This window comes from Procambarus clarkii, chromosome 76 (genome assembly GCF_040958095.1).
Source record: "Procambarus clarkii isolate CNS0578487 chromosome 76, FALCON_Pclarkii_2.0, whole genome shotgun sequence".
Taxonomy (NCBI): domain Eukaryota; kingdom Metazoa; phylum Arthropoda; class Malacostraca; order Decapoda; family Cambaridae; genus Procambarus; species Procambarus clarkii.
In genome coordinates this window covers 9,623,085-9,645,353 of record NC_091225.1, presented here as the reverse complement: position 1 = coordinate 9,645,353, position 22,269 = coordinate 9,623,085, and the positions used below count along the sequence as shown (strand labels likewise).

Genomic DNA, 22,269 nt, shown 5'->3' with positions numbered 1-22,269 from the left:
ACACTGCTACACACACAGGCCAACACTGCTACACACACAGGCCAACACTGCTACACACACAGGCCAACACTGCTACACACACAGGCCAACACTGCTACACACACAGTCCAACACTGCTACACACACAGGCCAACACTGCTACACACACAGGCCAACACTGCTACACACACAGGCCAACACTGCTACACACACAGGCCAACACTGCTACACACACAGTCCAACACTGCTACACACACAGGCCAACACTGCTACACACACAGGCCAACACTGCTACACACACAGTCCAACACTGCTACACACACAGGCCAACACTGCTACACACACAGGCCAACACTGCTACACACAGTCCAACACTGCTACACACACAGGCCAACACTGCTACACACACAGGCCAACACTGCTACACACACAGGCCAACACTGCTACACACACAGGCCAACACTGCTACACACACAGTCCAACACTGCTACACGCACAGGCCAACACTGCTACACACACAGTCCAACACTGCTACACACACAGTCCAACACTGCTACACACACAGGCCAACACTGCTACACACACAGTCCAACACTGCTACACACACAGGCCAACACTGCTACACACACAGGCCAACACTGCTACACACACAGGCCAACACTGCTACACACACAGGCCAACACTGCTACACACACAGTCCAACACTGCTACACACACAGGCCAACACTGCTACACACACAGTCCAACACTGCTACACACACAGGCCAACACTGCTACACACACAGTCCAACACTGCTACACACACAGTCCAACACTGCTACACACACAGGCCAACACTGCTACACACACAGGCCAACACTGCTACACACACAGTCCAACACTGCTACACACACACAGGCCAACACTGCTACACACACAGGCCAACACTGCTACACACACAGGCCAACACTGCTACACACACAGGCCAACACTGCTACACACACAGGCCAACACTGCTACACACACAGGCCAACACTGCTACACACACAGGCCAACACTGCTACACACACAGGCCAACACTGCTACACACACAGGCCAACACTGCTACACACACAGTCCAACACTGCTACACACACAGGCCAACACTGCTACACACACAGTCCAACACTGCTACACACACAGTCCAACACTGCTACACACACAGTCCAACACTGCTACACACACAGGCCAACACTGCTACACACACAGTCCAACACTGCTACACACACAGTCCAACACTGCTACACACACAGGCCAACACTGCTACACACACAGTCCAACACTGCTACACACACAGTCCAACACTGCTACACACACAGTCCAACACTGCTACACACACAGTCCAACACTGCTACACACACAGTCCAACACTGCTACACACACAGTCCAACACTGCTACACACACAGGCCAACACTGCTACACGCTTCCCTTGACACACTGAGAAATTACCTGCCTCAAGACCTTGCCATAATAATACATTAACACTAAGAGTGGGAATGATTGGGCACCAGCAGGCGGTGGAGAGACACGCGAGGAGAGGCGGGGAGGGGAGGGGAAGGGAGAGGGAGAGAGGGAGAGAGAGGGAGAGAGAGAGAGAGAGGGAGAGAGAGAGAGAGAGAGAGAGAGAGAGAGAGAGAGAGAGAGAGAGAGAGAGAGAGAGAGAGAGAGAGAGAGAGAGAGAGAGAGAGAGAGAGAGACAGACAGAGAGACAGAGAGACAGAGAAACAGAGAGACAGAGAGACAGAGAGACAGAGAGAGAGAGAGAGACAGAGAGAGAGAGAGAGAGAGAGAGAGAGAGAGAGAGAGAGAGAGAGAGAGAGAGAGAGAGAGAGAGAGGTGGAAGGGGGGGGCCGACTACTATTTCCCTTTCACTACAATAAGAGGCGCCCTTCACAACCGTAGCAACCCAATTACTGGTGATAGTGTTTTAACAGGCAGGTGATAACTGAAACATTAAAGTCAATGATTTAAGAGCAGGAAGCTATTAAGGCCATTTGCTCTCTCTCTCTCTCTCTCTCTCTCTCTCTCTCTCTCTCTCTCTCTCTCTCTCTCTCTCTCTCTCTCTCTCTCTCTCTCCCTCCACCTCTCTTTCTAAGAAAACAGAATATTACGTAAAGGTGAAAAATGCCTCAAAATCTCTACAGGAAACAAAACCTTCATTTTCATGCTTCCTCAAAATCTCAGGGTCACTGTCGGAACCTATATATCATAAAGAGTGGGAATGTTGCAGACGCTGTAAAGCTTATGACAGTCATATACCACACATGTGTTGTCTTGAAAAGTTTGACGAAGCTTGTCCCAGGCGTCTTTCCTCCTATTTTGGACAGACAAATAAACAGACAGACAGATATACACATTTGCTCAATTTGTCCTCATGCCAGGTTCGTTAAAACGGTGGCCATCCCACAAGATACATTCATGAATTTTAACATACAGTGTATTTCAAAATAGGTTTTCCCTCGTGTATAAATTAATATTATTATACATTAAAGTTCTGTGTATAGTTAGGCCTAAGTTAGGTTAGGTATTTAGATTCTCTTGGCACAAACTGTCCAGGTATGCTGCAGGTAGCATGGTACCTGGTCCAGGTATGCTGCAGGCAGCATGGTACCTGGTCCAGGTATGCTGCAGGCAGCATGGTACCTGGCCTCAGGCAGGCTGGTTAAAGCAGCTGCAGCCCCCCCCCCCCAAGACACATTCAGCAATTTGTATGTATTGTGCATGAAAAATGGGATGATTCTCATATATAAATTAATATAATCATACAATAAAATTCCATATATAGTTGGTTACGCTAAGTTTCTTTAGGTTCTGTTGGCGATTGTTGTATTGGTCTGTGAAGTATGTGGGTGATGTATGTGGTGAAGTATGTGGGTGATGTGGGTGGGTGATGTGGGTGGGTGATGTGGGTGATGTGGTGAAGTATGTGGTGAAGTATGTGGTGAAGTATGTGGGTGAAGCATGTGGGTGATGTGGGTGGGTGATGTATGTGGTGAAGCATGTGGGTGATGTGGGTGGGTGATGTATGTGGGTGATGTATGTGGTGAAGTATGTGGGTGATGTGGGTGGGTGATGTATGTGGGTGAAGCATGTGGGTGATGTGGGTGGGTGATGTATGTGGTGAAGCATGTGGGTGATGTGGGTGGGTGATGTATGTGGTGAAGCATGTGGGTGGGTGATGTATGTGGTGAAGCATGTGGGTGATGTGGGTGGGTGATGTATGTGGTGAAGCATGTGGGTGATGTGGGTGGGTGATGTATGTGGGTGATGTATGTGGTGAAGTATGTGGGTGATGTGGGTGGGTGATGTGGGTGGGTGATGTATGTGGTGAAGCATGTGGGTGATGTGGGTGGGTGATGTATGTGGGTGATGTATGTGGTGAAGTATGTTGGTGATGTGGGTGGGTGATGTATGTGGTGAAGCATGTGGGTGATGTGGGTGGGTGATGTATGTGGTGAAGCATGTGGGTGATGTGGGTGGGTGATGTATGTGGTGAAGCATGTGGGTGATGTGGGTGGGTGATGTATGTGGTGAAGCATGTGGGTGATGTGGGTGGGTGATGTATGTGGTGAAGCATGTGGGTGGGTGATGTATGTGGGTGATGTGGGTGAAGTATGTGGTGAAGTATGTAGGTGAAGTATGTGGGTGAAGGATGTGGGTGAAGTATGTGGGTGAAGGATGTGGGTGAAGTATGTGGGTGAAGCATGTGGTGAAGTATGTGGTTGATGTATGTGGTGAAGTATGTGGGTGATGTGGGTGGGTGATGTATGTGGGTGATGTGGGTGAAGTATGTGGTGAAGTATGTAGGTGAAGTATGTGGGTGAAGGATGTGGGTGAAGTATGTGGGTGAAGGATGTGGGTGAAGTATGTGGGTGAAGCATGTGGGTGAAGTATGTGGGTGAAGTATGTGGGTGATGTGGGTGAAGGATGTGGGTGAAGGATGTGGGTGAAGGATGTGAGTGATGTGGGTGATGTGGGTGAAGTATGTGGGTGAAGCATGTGGGTGAAGTATATGGGTGATGTGGGTGAAGCATGTGGGTGAAGGATGTGGGTGAAGTATGTGGGTGAAGCATGTGGGTGAAGTATGTGGGTGAAGTATGTGGGTGATGTGGGTGAAGTATGTGGGTGAAGCATGTGGGTGAAGTATGTGGGTGATGTGGGTGAAGTATGTGGGTGATGTGGGTGAAGTATGTGGGTGAAGCATGTGGGTGAAGCATGTGGGTGAAGCATGTGGGTGAAGTATGTGGGTGAAGGATGTGGGTAAAGTATGTGGGTGAAGCATGTGGGTGAAGTATGTGGGTGAAGTATGTGGGTGAAATATGTAGGTGATGTGGGTGAAGTATGTGGGTGAAGCATGTGGGTGAAGTATGTGGGTGAAGGATGTGGGTGAAGTATGTGGGTGAAGCATGTGGGTGAAGTGTGTGGGTGATGTGGGTGAAGTATGTGGGTGAAGCATGTGGGTGAAGCATGTGGGTGAAGTATGTGGGTGAAGGATGTGGGTGAAGTATGTGGGTGAAGCATGTGGGTGAAGTATGTGGGTGATGTGGGTGAAGTATGTGGGTGAAGCATGTGGGTGAAGCATGTGGGTGAAGTATGTGGGTGAAGGATGTGGGTGAAGTATGTGGGTGAAGCATGTGGGTGAAGTATGTGGGTGATGTGGGTGAAGTATGTGGGTGAAGCATGTGGGTGAAGCATGTGGGTGAAGTATGTGGGTGAAGTATGTGGGTGAAGCATGTGGGTGAAGCATGTGGGTGAAGTATGTGGGTGAAGCATGTGGGTGAAGTATGTGGGTGAAGTATTTGGGTGAAGTATGTGGGTGAAATATGTAGGTGATGTGGGTGAAGTATGCGGGTGAAGCATGTGGGTGAAGCATGTGGGTGAAGCATGTGGGTGAAGTATGTGGGTGAAGTATGTGGGTGATGTGGGTGAAGTATGTGGGTGATGTGGGTGAAGTATGTGGGTGATGTGGGTGAAGTATGTGGGTGAAGCATGTGGGTGAAGGATGTGGGTGATGTGGGCGAAGTATGTGGGTGAAGTATGTGGGTGAAGTATGTGGGTGAAGCATGTGGGTGAAGTATGTGGGTGAAGGATGTGGGTGAAGTATGTGGGTGAAGTATGCGGGTGAAGCATGTGGGTGAAGCATGTGGGTGAAGTATGTGGGTGAAGGATGTGGGTGAAGTATGTGGGTGAAGGATGTGGGTGAAGCATGTGGGTGAAGTATGTGGGTGAAGTATGTGGGTGAAGCATGTGGGTGAAGTATGCGGGTGAAGCATGTGGGTGAAGGATGTGGGTGATGTGGGTGAAGTATGTGGGTGAAGCATGTGGGTGAAGCATGTGGGTGAAGTATGTGGGTGAAGCATGTGGGTGAAGTATGTGGGTGAAGTATGTGGGTGAAGTATGTGGGTGAAGCATGTGGGTGAAGCATGTGGGTGAAGCATGTGGGTGAAGCATGTGGGTGAAGCATGTGGGTGAAGCATGTGGGTGAAGTATGTGGGTGAAGTATGTGGGTGAAGCATGTGGGTGAAGCATGTGGGTGAAGCATGTGGGTGAAGCATGTGGGTGAAGCATTAATGGAGTTGCGACTCGAACAGAGGTCGTCAACAAAGCACTGTTCGAGAAGTGTTCGTTTGTCGTGAGTCTTGTGTAATAAGGTTTTCATCCATAAACAGGGGGTCTGGCGGGTGGGTTAATGAGCATTTGGCCTTTGATGATGATGACGCCCTACATTCATTATTATGTAGATTACTGTTGTAGCAGACCTCAGCAAGTGCATCACTCACTACCCATGTTCAGCGTGCATGTGTACCATAACTGAAGTCAACGGTCTAAACACAGAACCTCTGCGTCCCAGCCCGTCCTCGTCAACAAACGCCAAATGCTCGTTAATCGACCCACCAAACTCTTAGTTAATGATTGAAGACACTTTACACGCGAGTCACAATTAATGCCGCCTGAACATTTCTCGTACAGTGCTTCGCTCACCACCTCCGTTCGAATCGCAACTCCGTAAATGTTTCACCCACAAACAACATTTATATTACACAATAAGTTAAAATTGATGAATCTTACAAGGTTCCTCAAGGTTCAGTGTTTGTCATGCTGGCATCAGCCCGGGTGTTTGTGACACTGGCATCAGCCCGGGTGTTTGTCATAGTGGCATCAGCCCGGGTGTTTGTGACACTGGCATCAGCCCGGGTGTTTGTCATAGTGGCATCAGCCCGGGTGTTTGTCATGCTGGCATCAGCCCGGGTGTTTGTGACACTGGCATCAGCCCGGGTGTTTGTCATAGTAGCATCAGCCCGGGTGTTTGTCATGCTGGCATCAGCCCGGGTGTTTGTGACACTGGCATCAGCCCGGGTGTTTGTCATAGTGGCATCAGCCCGGGTGTTTGTCATGCTGGCATCAGCCCGGGTGTTTGTCATAGTGGCATCAGCCCGGGTGTTTGTCATGCTGGCATCAGCCCGGGTGTTTGTCATGCTGGCATCAGCCCGGGTGTTTGTGACACTGGCATCAGCCCGGGTGTTTGTCATAGTGGCATCAGCCCGGGTGTTTGTCATGCTGGCATCAGCCCGGGTGTTTGTCATGCTGGCATCAGCCCGGGTGTTTGTGACACTGGCATCAGCCCGGGTGTTTGTCATGCTGGCATCAGCCCGGGTGTTTGTCATGCTGGCATCAGCCCGGGTGTTTGTCATAGTGGCATCAGCCCGGGTGTTTGTCACACTGGCATCAGCCCGGGTGTTTGTCATAGTGGCATCAGCCCGGGTGTTTGTCATGCTGGCATCAGCCCGAGTGTTTGTCACACTGGCATCAGCCCGGGTGTTTGTCACGCTGGCATCAGCCCGGGTATTTGTCATAGTGGCATCAGCCCGGGTGTTTGTCACGCTGGCATCAGCCCGGGTATTTGTCATAGTGGCATCAGCCCGGGTGTTTGTCACAGTGGCATCAGCCCGGGTGTTTGTCACGCTGGCATCAGCCCGGGTATTTGTCATAGTGGCATCAGCCCGGGTGTTTGTCATAGTGGCATCAGCCCGGGTGTTTGTCACAATGGCATCAGCCCGGGTGTTTGTCACAGTGGCATCAGCCCGGGTGTTTGTCACAGTATCATCAGCCCGGGTGTTTGTCACGCTGGCATCAGCCCGGGTGTTTGTCACGCTGGCATCAGCCCAGGTATTTGTCATAGTGGCATCAGCCCGGGTGTTTGTCACGCTGGCATCAGCCCAGGTATTTGTCATAGTGGCATCAGCCCGGGTGTTTGTCACAGTATCATCAGCCCGGGTGTTTGTCACGCTGGCATCAGCCCGGGTGTTTGTCACGCTGGCATCAGCCCAGGTATTTGTCATAGTGGCATCAGCCCGGGTGTTTGTCACGCTGGCATCAGCCCAGGTATTTGTCATAGTGGCATCAGCCCGGGTGTTTATCATAGTGGCATCAGCCCGGGTGTTTATCATAGTGGCATCAGCCCGGGTGTTTGTCATAGTGGCATCAGCCCGGGTGTTTGTCACGCTGGCATCAGCCCGGGTGTTTGTCACGCTGGCATCAGCCCGGGTGTTTATCATAGTGGCATCAGCCCGGGTGTTTGTCATAGTGGCATCAGCCCGGGTGTTTGTCATAGTGGCATCAGCCCGGGTGTTTGTCACGCTGGCATCAGCCCGGGTGTTTGTCACGCTGGCATCAGCCCGGGTGTTTATCATAGTGGCATCAGCCCGGGTGTTTGTCATAGTGGCATCAGCCCGGGTGTTTGTCATGCTGGCATCAGCCCGGGTGTTTGTCACGCTGGCATCAGCCCGGGTGTTTGTCATGCTGGCATCAGCCCGGGTGTTTGTCATGCTGGCATCAGCCCGGGTGTTTGTCATAGTGGCATCAGTTTACAATACCTGCTGGTATTACAGCAGGTATTGTAAACTAAAAATGTTAACTAAAAACTAGTGTAAATTAAAAAGGGTTTATGAGGGAAGGGTACTGTTGTGGAAGGGTTTATGAGGGAGAGAGTACTGTTGTGGAAGGGTTTATGAGGGCGAGGGTACTGTTGTGGAAGGGTTTATGAGGGCGAGGGCACTGTTGTGGAAGGGTTTATGAGGGAGAGGGTACTGTTGTGGAAGGGTTTATGAGGGAGAGGGTACTGTTGTGGAAGGGTTTATGAGGGCGAGGGTACTGTTGTGGAAGGGTTTATGAGGGCGAGGGTACTGTTGTGGAAGGGTTTATGAGGGCGAGGGTACTGTTGTGGAAGGGTTTATGAGGGAGAGGGTACTGTTGTGGAAGGGTTTATGAGGGCGAGGGTACTGTTGTGGAAGGGTTTATGAGGGCGAGGGTACTGCTGTGGAAGGGTTTATGAGGGAGAGGGTACTGTTGTGGAAGGGTTTATGAGGGAGAGGGTACTGTTGTGGAAGGGTTTATGAGGGAGAGGGTACTGTTGTGGAAGGGTTTATGAGGGCGAGGGTACTGTTGTGGAAGGGTTTATGAGGGAGAGGGTACTGTTGTGGAAGGGTTTATGAGGGAGAGGGTACTGTTGTGGAAGGGTTTATGAGGGCGAGGGTACTGTTGTGGAAGGGTTTATGAGGGCGAGGGTACTGTTGTGGAAGGGTTTATGAGGGAGAGGGTACTGTTGTGGAAGGGTTTATGAGGGAGAGGGTACTGTTGTGGAAGGGTTTATGAGGGCGAGGGTACTGTTGTGGAAGGGTTTATGAGGGCGAGGGTACTGTTGTGGAAGGGTTTATGAGGGCGAGGGTACTGTTGTGGAAGGGTTTATGAGGGAGAGGGTACTGTTGTGGAAGGGTTTATGAGGGCGAGGGTACTGTTGTGGAAGGGTTTATGAGGGCGAGGGTACTGTTGTGGAAGGGTTTATGAGGGAGAGGGTACTGTTGTGGAAGGGTTTATGAGGGAGAGGGTACTGTTGTGGAAGGGTTTATGAGGGCGAGGGTACTGTTGTGGAAGGGTTTATGAGGGCGAGGGTACTGTTGTGGAAGGGTTTATGAGGGAGAGGGTACTGTTGTGGAAGGGTTTATGAGGGAGAGGGTACTGTTGTGGAAGGGTTTATGAGGGAGAGGGTACTGTTGTGGAAGGGTTTATGAGGGAGAAGGTGTTCTTACGTCAGGGGTTTATGAGAGAGAATACCGGGAAGTAGCCTAAATTAAGTCACACACTTATCCTCTTACTTGATACCTGCTTGACTCCCAGAATGGGGTACTGAGAGTTCTTTTACTCCCGCAAGCCCCGCCTAAGGCCATGCTTGACTTGTCAGAGCTTGGTCCACCAGGCTGTTGCTTGGAGTGGCCCGCAGGCCCACATATTTAAGGTTCTCCCATATTTATGGAACCACATGTTTAAGGTCCTCATTTTTACCGTACCTGAGTACCTGGAATTTATCACTGTTAAACATCATGTTATTTTCTGCTGCCCAGTCGAAAACTTTATTAATATCTGCTTATAGTTTTTCAATGTCTTCAGCAGAGGTAATTTTTATGTTGATTTTTGTGTCATCTGCGAAGGATGACACGAAGCTGTGACTTGTTTTTGAGTCTATATCTGATATGAGAATGACCTGCTACGGATGTGCGAGAGATTTGCTCTAAACCAGCAAATAGTAGAACCAACTAGAAAAGATAACACACTAGACCTTATTTTCACAATTAATGATGAACTGTTTGGGAATATAATGATTACAAATACCTGTTACTCAGATCTCAACTTAACTGAAGTTCTGACAAGCATGGGGAGTAGACCTGCACAACCAGTCCCGCGCCCCGGGGGAGGAGAAGTCAGCACATTTAATTTCAATAATACACACATTAACTGGTAGCAAATAAACCAAGACCTCACAGATATAAGCTGGGAAGAACAGCTAAAAAATACAAACCTAAACCAGTGTCTGGAAAAAAAAACTCGGTGGCACTAGAAATATCCTCACACCGCATACCTCTAAGAAAAAAGAATTAGAGATGCAGAGTGGAACGGGAACGTCGTTCCCTCTATAGGCGAAGAGAACGAATCGCGGAACAACTCGAGAGTCGCACCCTATCGCAAGAACGGCGAAGGTTAGGCAGAGAAATAGAAACGATTGAACTCAAGCTACAAAAATCATATAAAACCCAGGAGAGGCAAAGAGAGCAAAAGGCCATCAGTAAAATAGAGAGAAATCCGAAATATTTTTTCTCCTATGCAACATCTAGAACAAAATCTGACCCAGTACCCGGTCCCTGTACAAGGGAGATGGAACTTTCACTGATGAAAACAAAGAAATGAGCGAAATACTGAAGCAACAGTACGATTCCGTTTTCAGCGAGCCACTAAACACACACTGAAGACTGATAACCCAAACGAATTCTTCATGAATGTGACACCATCAAATCATATATCAGATGTCACAAGCCACAAACATAAACAGTATGCCTATGCACTCTGCACCAGGCCCTGATTCCTGGAACTCCATATTCATCAGGAATTGTGAAAAAAATTCTATCGCAGGTCCTTAATATTTTTGGGGGGAGACAGAGCCTAGATACTGGCGTTATCCCTGACATACTAAAAACAGCAGAGAGAGCACCACTCCATAAATGAGGAAATAAGACAGAGGCAAAAACTTACAGGTCGATAGCACTAACATCACACATCATAAAAATCTTTGAAGGAGTGCCAAGAAGTAAGATCACAAAACACACGCTCTCAAGAGTGGAATACTGCTGCACAATGACAGCCCCTTTCATAGCTGGAGAAATTGCTGACCTGGAGAGTGTGCAGAGATCCTTTACTGCTAGAATCCACTCAGTAAAACATCTAAACTATTGGGACCGACTAATAGGCCTAAATCTGTATTCTCTTGAGCGCAGGCGGGAGAGATGCATAATAATTTACACGTGGAAAATAGCAGAGGGGCTGGTCCCAAACCTGCACACAGAAATAACATCACATGAGACCAGAAGGCATGGCAGGATGTGCAGAATACCCCCATTGAAAAGTAGCGGTGCAACAGGTACTCTGAGAGAGAACTATCAACATCAGAGGCCCGAGACTGTTCAACACGCTTCCACTACACATAAGGGGCATAACTGGCCGACCCCTCACAGTGTTCAAGAGAGAACTTGATAAGCACCTCCAAAGGATACCTGATCAACCAGGCTGTGACTCATACGTCAGGCTGCGAGCAGACTCGTCCAACAGCCTGGTTGACAGACCATCAACGCGGCGTAGTCAGAGACCGGGCCGCGGGGACCTTGACCCCCGGAATGAACGCAAGGTAACCCGCCCGCAGGCCCACTTACTCATCACACGTCAGCTGATTCGAGAACTTACTACGGAAACCTGTCTAATTTCCTCTTAAAAACGCCAACCTTTGTTCCCACATGATTGTTGTATTAGTTGGAGGAGTTCAGGAGTCATGGACGTCTGATATTAGCCCGTTTGTGTGTGGTTATGGTTCCTCCTTCCTTCCCTGTGGCTGTTGGTGGTTCCTCCTTCCTTCACTGTGGCTGTGTTGGTGGCTCCTCCTTCCTTCACTGTGGCTGTGTTGGTGGCTGCTCCTTCCTTCACTGTGGCTGTGTTGGTGGCTCCTCCTTCCTTCACTGTGGCTGTGTTGGTGGCTGCTCCTTCCTTCACTGTGGCTGTGTTGGTGGTTCCTCCTTCCTTCACTGTGGCTGTGTTGGTGGTTCCTCCTTCCTTCACTGTGGCTGTTGGTGGCTCATCCTTCCTTCACTGTGGCTGTGTTGGTGGCTCCTCCTTCCTTCACTGTGGCTGTGTTGGTGGTTCCTCCTTCCTTCACTGTGGCTGTGTTGGTGGTTCCTCCTTCCTTCACTGTGGCTGTGTTGGTGGCTCCTCCTTCCTTCACTGTGGCTGTGTTGGTGGCTGCTCCTTCCTTCACTGTGGCTGTGTTGGTGGCTGCTCCTTCCTTCACTGTGGCTGTGTTGGTGGCTGCTCCTTCCTTCACTGTGGCTGTGTTGGTGGCTGCTCCTTCCTTCACTGTGGCTGTGTTGGTGGCTGCTCCTTCCTTCACTGTGGCTGTGTTGGTGGCTCATCCTTCCTTCACTGTGGCTGTGTTGGTGGCTCCTCCTTCCTTCACTGTGGCTGTGTTGGTGGCTGCTCCTTCCTTCACTGTGGCTGTGTTGGTGGCTCATCCTTCCTTCACTGTGGCTGTGTTGGTGGTTCCTCCTTCCTTCACTGTGGCTGTGTTGGTGGCTGCTCCTTCCTTCACTGTGGCTGTGTTGGTGGCTCATCCTTCCTTCACTGTGGCTGTGTTGGTGGTTCCTCCTTCCTTCACTGTGGCTGTGTTGGTGGTTCCTCCTTCCTTCACTGTGGCTGTGTTGGTGGCTGCTCCTTCCTTCACTGTGGCTGTGTTGGTGGCTGCTCCTTCCTTCACTGTGGCTGTGTTGGTGGCTGCTCCTTCCTTCACTGTGGCTGTGTTGGTGGCTGCTCCTTCCTTCACTGTGGCTGTGTTGGTGGCTGCTCCTTCCTTCACTGTGGCTGTGTTGGTGGCTCCTCCTTCCTTCACTGTGGCTGTGTTGGTGGCTGCTCCTTCCTTCACTGTGGCTGTGTTGGTGGCTGCTCCTTCCTTCACTGTGGCTGTGTTGGTGGCTGCTCCTTCCTTCACTGTGGCTGTGTTGGTGGCTGCTCCTTCCTTCACTGTGGCTGTGTTGGTGGCTGCTCCTTCCTTCACTGTGGCTGTGTTGGTGGCTCCTCCTTCCTTCACTGTGGCTGTGTTGGTGGCTGCTCCTTCCTTCACTGTGGCTGTGTTGGTGGCTGCTCCTTCCTTCACTGTGGCTGTTGGTGGCTGCTCCTTCCTTCACTGTGGCTGTGTTGGTGGCTGCTCCTTCCTTCACTGTGGCTGTGTTGGTGGCTGCTCCTTCCTTCACTGTGGCTGTTGGTGGCTGCTCCTTCCTTCACTGTGGCTGTGTTGGTGGCTGCTCCTTCCTTCACTGTGGCTGTGTTGGTGGCTGCTCCTTCCTTCACTGTGGCTGTGTTGGTGGCTGCTCCTTCCTTCACTGTGGCTGTGTTGGTGGCTGCTCCTTCCTTCACTGTGGCTGTGTTGGTGGCTGCTCCTTCCTTCACTGTGGCTGTGTTTATGGCTCCTCCTTCCTTCATTGTGGCTGTGTTTATGGCTCCTCCTTCCTTCACTGTGGCTGTGTTTATGGCTCCTTCTTCCTTCATTGTGGCTGTGTTTATGGCTCCTTCTTCCTTCATTGTGGCTGTGTTTATGGCTCCTTCTTCCTTCATTGTGGCTGTGCTTATGGCTCCTTCTTCCTTCATTGTGGCTGTGTTGGTGGCTCCTCCTTCCTTCATTGTGGCTGTGTTTATGGCTCCTCCTTCCTTCATTGTGGCTGTGTTTATGGCTCCTTCTTCCTTCATTGTGGCTGTGTTTATGACTCCTTCTTCCTTCATTGTGGCTGTGTTTATGGCTCCTTCTTCCTTCCTTGTGGCTGTGTTTATAGCTCCTCCTTCCTTCATTGTGACTGTGTTTATGGCTCCTTCTTCCTTCATTGTGGCTGTGTTTATGGCTCCTTCTTCCTTCATTGTGGCTGTGTTTATGGCTCCTCCTTCCTTCATTGTGGCTGTGTTTATGGCTCCTCCTTCCTTCATTGTGACTGTGTTTATGGCTCCTTCTTCCTTCATTGTGGCTGTGTTTATGGCTCCTCCTTCCTTCATTGTGACTGTGTTTATGGCTCCTTCTTCCTTCCTTGTGGCTGTGTTTATGGCTCCTCCTTCCTTCATTGTGACTGTGTTTATGGCTCCTTCTTCCTTCATTGTGGCTGTGTTTATGGCTCCTTCTTCCTTCATTGTGGCTGTGTTTATGGCTCCTCCTTCCTTCATTGTGGCTGTGTTTATGGCTCCTCCTTCCTTCATTGTGGCTGTGTTTATGGCTCCTCCTTCCTTCATTGTGGCTGTGTTTATGGCTCCTCCTTCCTTCATTGTGGCTGTGTTTATGGCTCCTCCTTCCTTCACGAAAGTACACTGGTAGAGGATAGGAAGGGGCATTGCCCGGACACGGCTCCAGATGGTACTGGAAGTCCAACATAAGTGCAGAAGTCCGAACCACAAGACAAGTGACCAAAGTCTTACCCATGATTACCGGCTGTGAGCCAACACAGAGCGTAGAACAGGTACACACAAATACACAAACAGAACACAAAGGTGATACCTGCTGATATGTTTGCATGGAGTGGATGTATATAAAAGTCATCGAGAAAAACTAATGTAACGTGCAAATATCACCCAAAATATTCAATAATATCCAACACTGTGGCAGCTATAACATTGAAAATTATTACATCGAGAAGTGTGTAGTGGTTCATTAAATAAGACAGAATGCTATGATAGAGATTGACCAGCATTACATATCAGAGGATCCAGGCCGGTACAACTGAATAAACTCAAAAAAATTCAATGTGGAATCAGCAAGAATCCTATTTAACAGATAGATCTTTTTAGCACAATCAAGAGGAGAAAAATGACAAGGAAAGTCAAAATTTACTCAGTCAAATGCTAGACTGGACACATGTAAATACTGTGGCATCTCTACGAGAACCACAGATATTAGCACAGAGTAAAATACTCAACACATCTATAAATATGATAACATCATTCTTATTTGGCGAAATAATGTTCATTTTGTACAGCAACTTCGACTTATATCGATTGTCATCCCCCTGGAATTTGCAATAGCCAACGACAGCATGTTCATGCACTCCTCCCCAGGCCCAAATCCGAGGGATATTTTAAATCTTAAGATATTTAAAAAAATATTTCATAGGCCTAGAACATCACATGGAAGCAATATTTCGATTAACCACGATAAACTTTAAACGGCGATGATCACATCACCCCACGAATGAGGTAATTAAGCAGACGCTAATTCTTCAAAACCAACAACTCCAACAACACATCATAAACATCTTTGCAAGAGTGCTAAGAAGTAAGATCTCAAACACATGCAATCACAACATGTGCGTAACCCTGGACAACACAGATTTAAAGAGGGCGCTCCTACCACTCACTAGAGAGATGCATATTAATTTTACGTGGGAAATATTAGCGGGGACTGGTTCCAAATCTGCACAACAGAAACAACACCACATGAGACCAGGAGACAGGGTAGGATGTGCAGAATACCCCCATTGAAGAGCAGAGAAGCAATAAGTATGCTGAGAGACAATGTTATTAACATTAACGGACCAAGACTGTTCAATACTCTCCTTCTAAACACAAGGAGCATAACTAACCAACCTTTCACGCTTCGACCTCTCTCTGGATAAATGCCTCCAGAGGATACCTGATCATACGCTAGAGTGGGAGCAGCGATGTCTAGCATCCTGCTTGACCAGGCCACCTTGATGGTATTTTGATTACAACTTAATGGGGTTCTGGGAGTTCTTCTACTCCCCAAGGCTTGACTTGTGAGAGTTTGGTCCACCAGGCTGTTGCTTGGAGCGGCCCTCAGGCCCACATATTTACCACAGCCCGGTTGGTCCGGCACTCCTTGGAGGAAACTCTCTAGTTTTCTCTTGAAGATGTCCACGGTTGTTCCGGCAATATTTCTTATAGTCGCTGAGAGGACGTTGAACAACTGCGGACCTCTGATGTTTATACAGTGTTCTCTGATTGTGCCCATGGCACCTCTGCTCTTCACTGGTTCTATTCTGCATTTTCTTCCATACCCACCAACCGGGAGCCTGGCCAGAGCCTGGCCATAAGGACATTAACCAGAGGAACCACCTAAACTTAACATTTAGGTACCTAAGTGTAGTGTAACGACAGTAGGAATAGGGAAGAGGCGGCCGGACACGTCGCAGGTATTACATGGGAGGTAACACGTGGGAGGTAACACGTGGGAGGTAACACGTGGGAGGTAACACGTGGGAGGTAACACGTGGGAGGTAACACGTGGGAGGAATCACGTGGGAGGTGTTAGATGGGAGGTAACACGTGGGAGGTAACACGTGGGAGGTAACACGTGGGAGGTAACACGTGGGAGGTAACACGTGGGAGGTAACACGTGGGAGGAATCACGTGGGAGGTGTTAGATGGGAGGAATCACGAGGGAGGTAACACGTGGGAGGTAACACGTGGGAGGTAACACGTGGGAGGTAACACGTGGGAGGAATCACGAGGGAGGTAACACGTGGGAGGTAACACGTGGGAGGTAACACGTGGGAGGTAACACGTGGGAGGAATCACGTGGGAGGTGTTAGATGGGAGGAATCACGAGGGAGGTAACACGTGGGAGGTAACACGTGGGAGGTAACACGTGGGAGGTAACACGTGGGAGGAATCACGTGGGAGGTGTTAGACGGGAGGAATCACGAGGGAGGTAACACGTGGGAGTAACACGTGGGAGGTAACACGTGGGAGGTAACACGTGGGAGGAATCACGAGGGAGGTAACACGTGGGAGGTAACACGTGGGAGGTAACACGTGGGAGGAATCACGAGGGAGGTAACACGTGGGAGGTAACACGTGGGAGGTAACACGTGGGAGGTAACACGTGGGAGGTAACACGTGGGAGGAATCACGAGGGAGGTAACACGTGGGAGGAATCACGAGGGAGGTAACACGTGGGAGGTAACACGAGGGAGGTAACACGTGGGAGGTAACACGTGGGAGGTAACACGTGGGAGGTAACACGTGGGAGGTAACACGTGGGAGGAATCACGAGGGAGGTAACACGTGGGAGGTAACACGTGGGAGGTAACACGTGGGAGGTAACACGTGGGAGGAATCACGAGGGAGGTAACACGTGGGAGGTAACACGTGGGAGGTAACACGTGGGAGGTAACACGTGGGAGGTAACACGTGGGAGGAATCACGTGGGAGGAATCACGAGGGAAGTAACACGTGGGAGGAATCAAGTGGGAGGTAACACGTGGGAGGTAACACGTGGGAGGAATCACATGGGAGGTAACACGTGGGAGGAATCACGTGGGAGGTAACACGTGGGAGGTAACACGTGGGAGGTAACACGTGGGAGGAATCAAGTGGGAGGTAACACGTGGGAGGTAACACGTGGGAGGAATCACGTGGGAGGTAACACGTGGGAGGAATCACATGGGAGGTAACACGTGGGAGGAATCACGTGGGAGGTAACACGAGGGAGGTAACACGTGGGAGGAATCACGAGGGAGGTAACACGTGGGAGGTAACACGTGGGAGGAATCACGTGGGAGGAATCACGAGGGAGGTAACACGTGGGAGGAATCACATGGGAGGTAACACGTGGGAGGAATCACGTGGGAGGTAACACGTGGGAGGTAACACATGGGAGGAATCAAGTGGGAGGTAACACGTGGGAGGTAACACGTGGGAGGAATCACGTGGGAGGTAACACGTGGGAGGAATCACATGGGAGGTAACACGTGGGAGGAATCACGTGGGAGGTAACACGTGGGAGGTAACACGTGGGAGGTAACACGTGGGAGGAATCACGTGGGAGGAATCACGTGGGAGGTAACACGTGGGAGGTAACACGTGGGAGGTAACACGTGGGAGGTAACACGTGGGAGGAATCACATGGGAGGTAACACGTGGGAGGAATCACGTGGGAGGTAACACGTGGGAGGTAACACGTGGGAGGAATCAAGTGGGAGGTAACACGTGGGAGGTAACACGTGGGAGGAATCACGTGGGAGGTAACACGTGGGAGGAATCACGTGGGAGGTAACACGTGGGAGGTAACACGTGGGAGGAATCACATGGGAGGTAACACGTGGGAGGAATCACGTGGGAGGTAACACGTGGGAGGAATCACGTGGGAGGTAACACGTGGGAGGTAACACGTGGGAGGTAACACGTGGGAGGAATCACGTGGGAGGTAACACGTGGGAGGTAACACGTGGGAGGAATCACGTGGGAGGTAACACGTGGGAGGAATCACGAGGGAGGAATCACGTGGGAGGTAACACGTGGGAGGTAACACGTGGGAGGTAACACGTGGGAGGAATCAAGTGGGAGGTAACACGTGGGAGGTAACACGTGGGAGGAATCACGAGGGAGGTAACACGTGGGAGGAATCACGTGGGAGGAGTCACGTGGGAGGTATCACGTGGGAGGTAACACGTGGGAGAAATCACGTAGGAGGAATCACGTGGGAGGTATCACGTGGGAGATGAAATCCTTTAAGAACCAGGTAGTGAAAGATGGACTTGATGATGATGTCACCGAACCGTGTCTTGAAGACTTTATTTGCAGGAATATCATCCGCGATATAAGCGTTGTTGTCCCACATCAAAACTACCCTTTGAAAATCTTTGACATTTATGATAATGGACCATGTTTACCGCATATTGACACACTAATCCTGGAGTATGCAATTCCAGCGCGAAGACCATATCTAATCAAACTAAAGACGAAGTAGGAGTAACTTCAAATGTATGCCACCAGACTAGTCCCAGAACTACAAGGTATGAGTTACAAGGAAAGGTTACAAGGATTAAACCTTACACCGCTAAAGGCAATATTTAGAGAAGACATTACCACCTGCAGAATTCTCAGGGAAAATGATAGTGTAGATGGGCGAACACGCTCAGACTCTAATGGGTAAAGCCTCCTAAATTATGATCGGTTAAACCACCCAGATTCTGGTGGGTAAACTCGCCTAAACTCTGATGGGTAAACCCACCCAGCCTCTGATCGGCTATAAAGAGTATAATGGACGAAACCGGCCAGAAGGACTCTGATGGGCGCCAACAATGGAAGAGTCAATCACTGGACTAACCTCTTTTTTCGTGCGAGCTGAAGAGTGGCGGAGGAGTAGCGCTGGCGGCGGGGGCGGGGGCGGCGCGCGACTGTTGTGGCAAGGCGGGCGTCAGGCCTCGCTCTGCCCTCTGCTGGGGCTCTCTCTGCTGGCCTCGCTCCTCAAGGTCGCCCGCAGTAACACGCTCCAGAGCAGACTCTTGGGAACTTTGCCCTTGCAACCCTCGGAGCTCTTCAAACCCTCTGCTGCTAAGCGGAAGATTCCTAAAGTCTTGGAAGATCTGAGACTTTTAGAGCACGTAAGACTTTACGTAAGACCATTCAACAATTGTGGCTTGTGAGAGGTGTATTGTGGGAGGTGTATTGTATGTATCCGGGGAGTAGGGAGCCACAGGGGGCGTGGGTGTGGCGACCTTCACATGGTGTGGCGAGGGTGTGGCCGCAGGGCGGGTCCTGGGCTCTAGGTGGCCGCCATCTTGGCTCTACGAGGCCCTCAACACTGAGGACGGGCCCGCTACAAGGACGACCTCACTCTCCTCTCCCTCGACCTTTCTGATAAAGTCTAAAAGTCTGGTACGGCTCGTCTCGTGCTACTTGTGCAACGAGCAGGTCCAGAGGGCAGTGTCCTGGGGGCGAGGAGCCGCTGCTGGTCACCTCGGGCGGGACCAGGTCACCTCGGGCAGGACCAGGTCACCTTGGGCAGGACCAGGTCACCTTGGGCGGGACCAGATCAGGCTCCCGGATGTAACCTGAGGAAAAGGAAGCAAAATATCTTTATGAGGCAAAATGTTGAGCAAATGTTTACTATAGTTAAATGCAAGTCACATATAATAATACATATATGTATAAATTTGATCTGTGTCTGTTTATCTCATATTTATCAACTTCCTTAGCATTAGCTTCCATTAAATATTTAAAACAAAATTTATACCCGCGTTCATGAACGTTCATCACCAATCATCATCGTGATCAATCATCATTGAAGAAAGGGAATTAGAACAGAAAGCAATCCAAGAAATAAAGAAAAAACTAAAATATTTCTTCATATATGCGAAATCAAAAGCAAAAACCACTGTCAGTATTGGACCTACTCGTACTAGTGAAGGTTTATACACTGAGGATGACGAAGAAATTTGAGAAATCCTAAAAAAGCAGTATGAGGACATGTTTAGCACCCCGATACACAGCATGAAAGTGGAAGATCCGGACAAATTCTTTATGAGTGATATCCAACCCCTGTAAATATAACGGATATCAACACATGCGTGCAAGATTTTGAAAATAGAAATTGACATCATGCCCATAAATTCAGCCCTGGGGCCAGACTCTAGGAATTATATTTTTTATAAAGAAATGCAAGGTTCCAGTAGCACAGGCACTCGGTATAGTGAGGAGGAAGAGCTTGGACACGGAGGAGATACCATATGCGCTTAAAGCAGCAGACATTGCCCCTCTACACAAGGGAGAGAGCAAAGCATTGGCAAAGAATTATAGACCAGTTGAACTAACGTCCCACATAATAAAAGTATTTGAGAGAGTGATCAGGAGTCAGGTCACTAGTTTCATGGAGACTAATGACCACAACCCAGGCCAACATGGATTTAGAGCGGGAAGATCATGCCTCTCACAGCTACTTGACCATTACGACAACATCACTGAGGCATTAGAAGAAAAACAGAATGCAGATGTGGTATACACGGACTTTGCAAAGGCATTCGATAAATGTGACCATGGAGTGATAGCACACAAAATGAGGCCAATGGGAATAACTGGAAAACAGGACGCTGGATACGCGGTTTTCTGTCGAACAGAATACAAGGAGTAACAGTCAACCATATAAAATCGGGTCCAAATGTAGTTAAAAGCTCTGTATCTCAGGGTACAGTCCTTGCACACTGCTTTTTCTTTATTCTAATATCAGATATAGACTAAAATACAAGTCACAGCTTCGTATCATCCTTTGCAGATGACACAAAAATCAGCATGAAAATTACTTCTGTTGAAGAAATTGACAAACTACAAGCAGATAAAGTTTTCGACTGGGTAGCAGACAGTAACATGATGTTTAAAAGTGATAAATTCCAGGTACTCAGATAAGGTAAAAATTAGGACCTTTAAATATAATACAGGGTACAAAACACAATCAAATGTGCCCATAGTAGGAAAACAGCATGTATAGGATTTGGGAATAATGATGTCTGACGACCTAACGTTTAGGGAGCATAACCAAGCAAACATTGCGTTAGCCAGAAAAATGATAGGATGGATTATGAGAACTTTCAAATCCAGGGATCCCATCACAATGGTTGTACTCTTCAAGTCACTTGTGTTGTCCCGTCTTGAGTACTGCTCAGTACTCACTTCCCCCTTCAGAGCAGGTGAGATTGCTGAAATTGAGATAATACAAAGAAGATATACGGCACGCATAGACGAGATAAAGCACCTAAATTATTAGGATCGTGTCAAAGCTCTCCAAATGTACTCACTAAAAAGAGGGACGAAAGAGATATCAAATAATATATACGTGGAAAATACTGGAGGGCCAAGTCCCAAATCTACACAGTAAAATAACAACATACTGGAGTGAACGATATTGAAGAAAAATGCAGAATAGAACCAGTGAAGAGGTGCCGTAGGCACTTCTGCAATCAGAGAACACTGTATAAACATCAGAGGTCCACGGTTGTTCAACATCCTCCCAGCGAGCATATGAAATATTGTGGGAACAACCGTGAACATCTTCAAGAGAAAACTAGATTGTTTTCTTCAAGGAGTGCTGGTCCAACCGGGCTGTGGTGGGTATGTGGGCCTGCGGGCCGCTCCAAGCAACAGCCTGGTGGACCAAACTCTCACAAGTCAAGCCTGGCCTCGGGCCGGGCTTGGGGAGTAGAAGAACTCCCAGAACCCCATCAAGCAGGTTAATGAGTTCTTGCAAAGTTCTAAATGAAAAGTTAACTGGTAGGGGTCATGAATTGTTTTGAAGACGTACTCACCTATTTGTGCTTGCGGGGGTTGAGCTCTAGCTCTTTGGTCCCGCCTCTCAACTGTCAATGAACTGGTGTTCAGGTTCCTGAGCCTACTGGGCGCTATCATATCTACATTTGAAACTGTGTATGGAGTCTGACTCCACCACATCACTGCCTAATGTATTTCATTTGTCAACCACTCTGACACTAAAAAAGTTCTTTCTAATATCTCTGTGGCTCATTTGGGCACACGTGTGTGTGTGTGTGTTCACCTATTTGTACCCATTTTGCGCCTGCAGGATTGAGCTCTAGCTATTTGATCCCGCTTTTCTAGTCACCGGTTTTATAATGCAATGATTCCTGATCTATTTCTCTATCATAATCATTATTATTATAATGGAGTTTTCGTCTACAACCTGCTCCTTTACTTCACTCTATTTTCCACACTACTCAAAGATAACTTTCCAACATTTCTATAACACATCTGAGTCTCACGCTTCCATAAAGGCTCTCATGTTCATTGATAAGCAGAAAAGATTGACAAGCATTTCCCTTCTTTCCAGGATTTTGTGACTGTATCTGGATTGTACGTGGATGAGGTTACAGAAGTTCTTCAATTTCCGAAGCCTGACCCCT

General features: G+C 49.0%; 3 protein-coding genes across 4 annotated transcripts in view; all 3 read right to left on the bottom strand.

The window, feature by feature from the left end:
• LOC123771433 (uncharacterized) overlaps positions 1-22,269 on the bottom strand; it is a 910,720-nt gene that overhangs the window by 428,380 nt on the left and 460,071 nt on the right. For both annotated transcript variants that reach the window (XM_045763937.2, XM_045763939.2), the window contains exon 2: positions 18,690-19,416. The gene's annotated coding sequence lies outside the window, so the exon portion shown is untranslated. The remainder of the gene's footprint in view (positions 1-18,689; positions 19,417-22,269) is intronic.
• LOC138357148 (paternally-expressed gene 3 protein-like) lies at positions 6,076-7,824 on the bottom strand. Its single transcript, XM_069313801.1, has one exon. The coding sequence runs from the start codon at positions 7,822-7,824 to the stop codon at positions 6,076-6,078; it is 1,749 nt and encodes a 582-aa protein (XP_069169902.1).
• On the bottom strand, positions 9,606-13,891 carry LOC138357147 (uncharacterized). The gene is made up of 2 exons (XM_069313800.1): positions 12,968-13,891; positions 9,606-9,635 (listed from the first exon to the last, which is right to left on the bottom strand). Exons 1-2 carry the CDS (start codon positions 13,889-13,891, stop codon positions 9,606-9,608), a joined length of 954 nt encoding a protein of 317 aa, XP_069169901.1.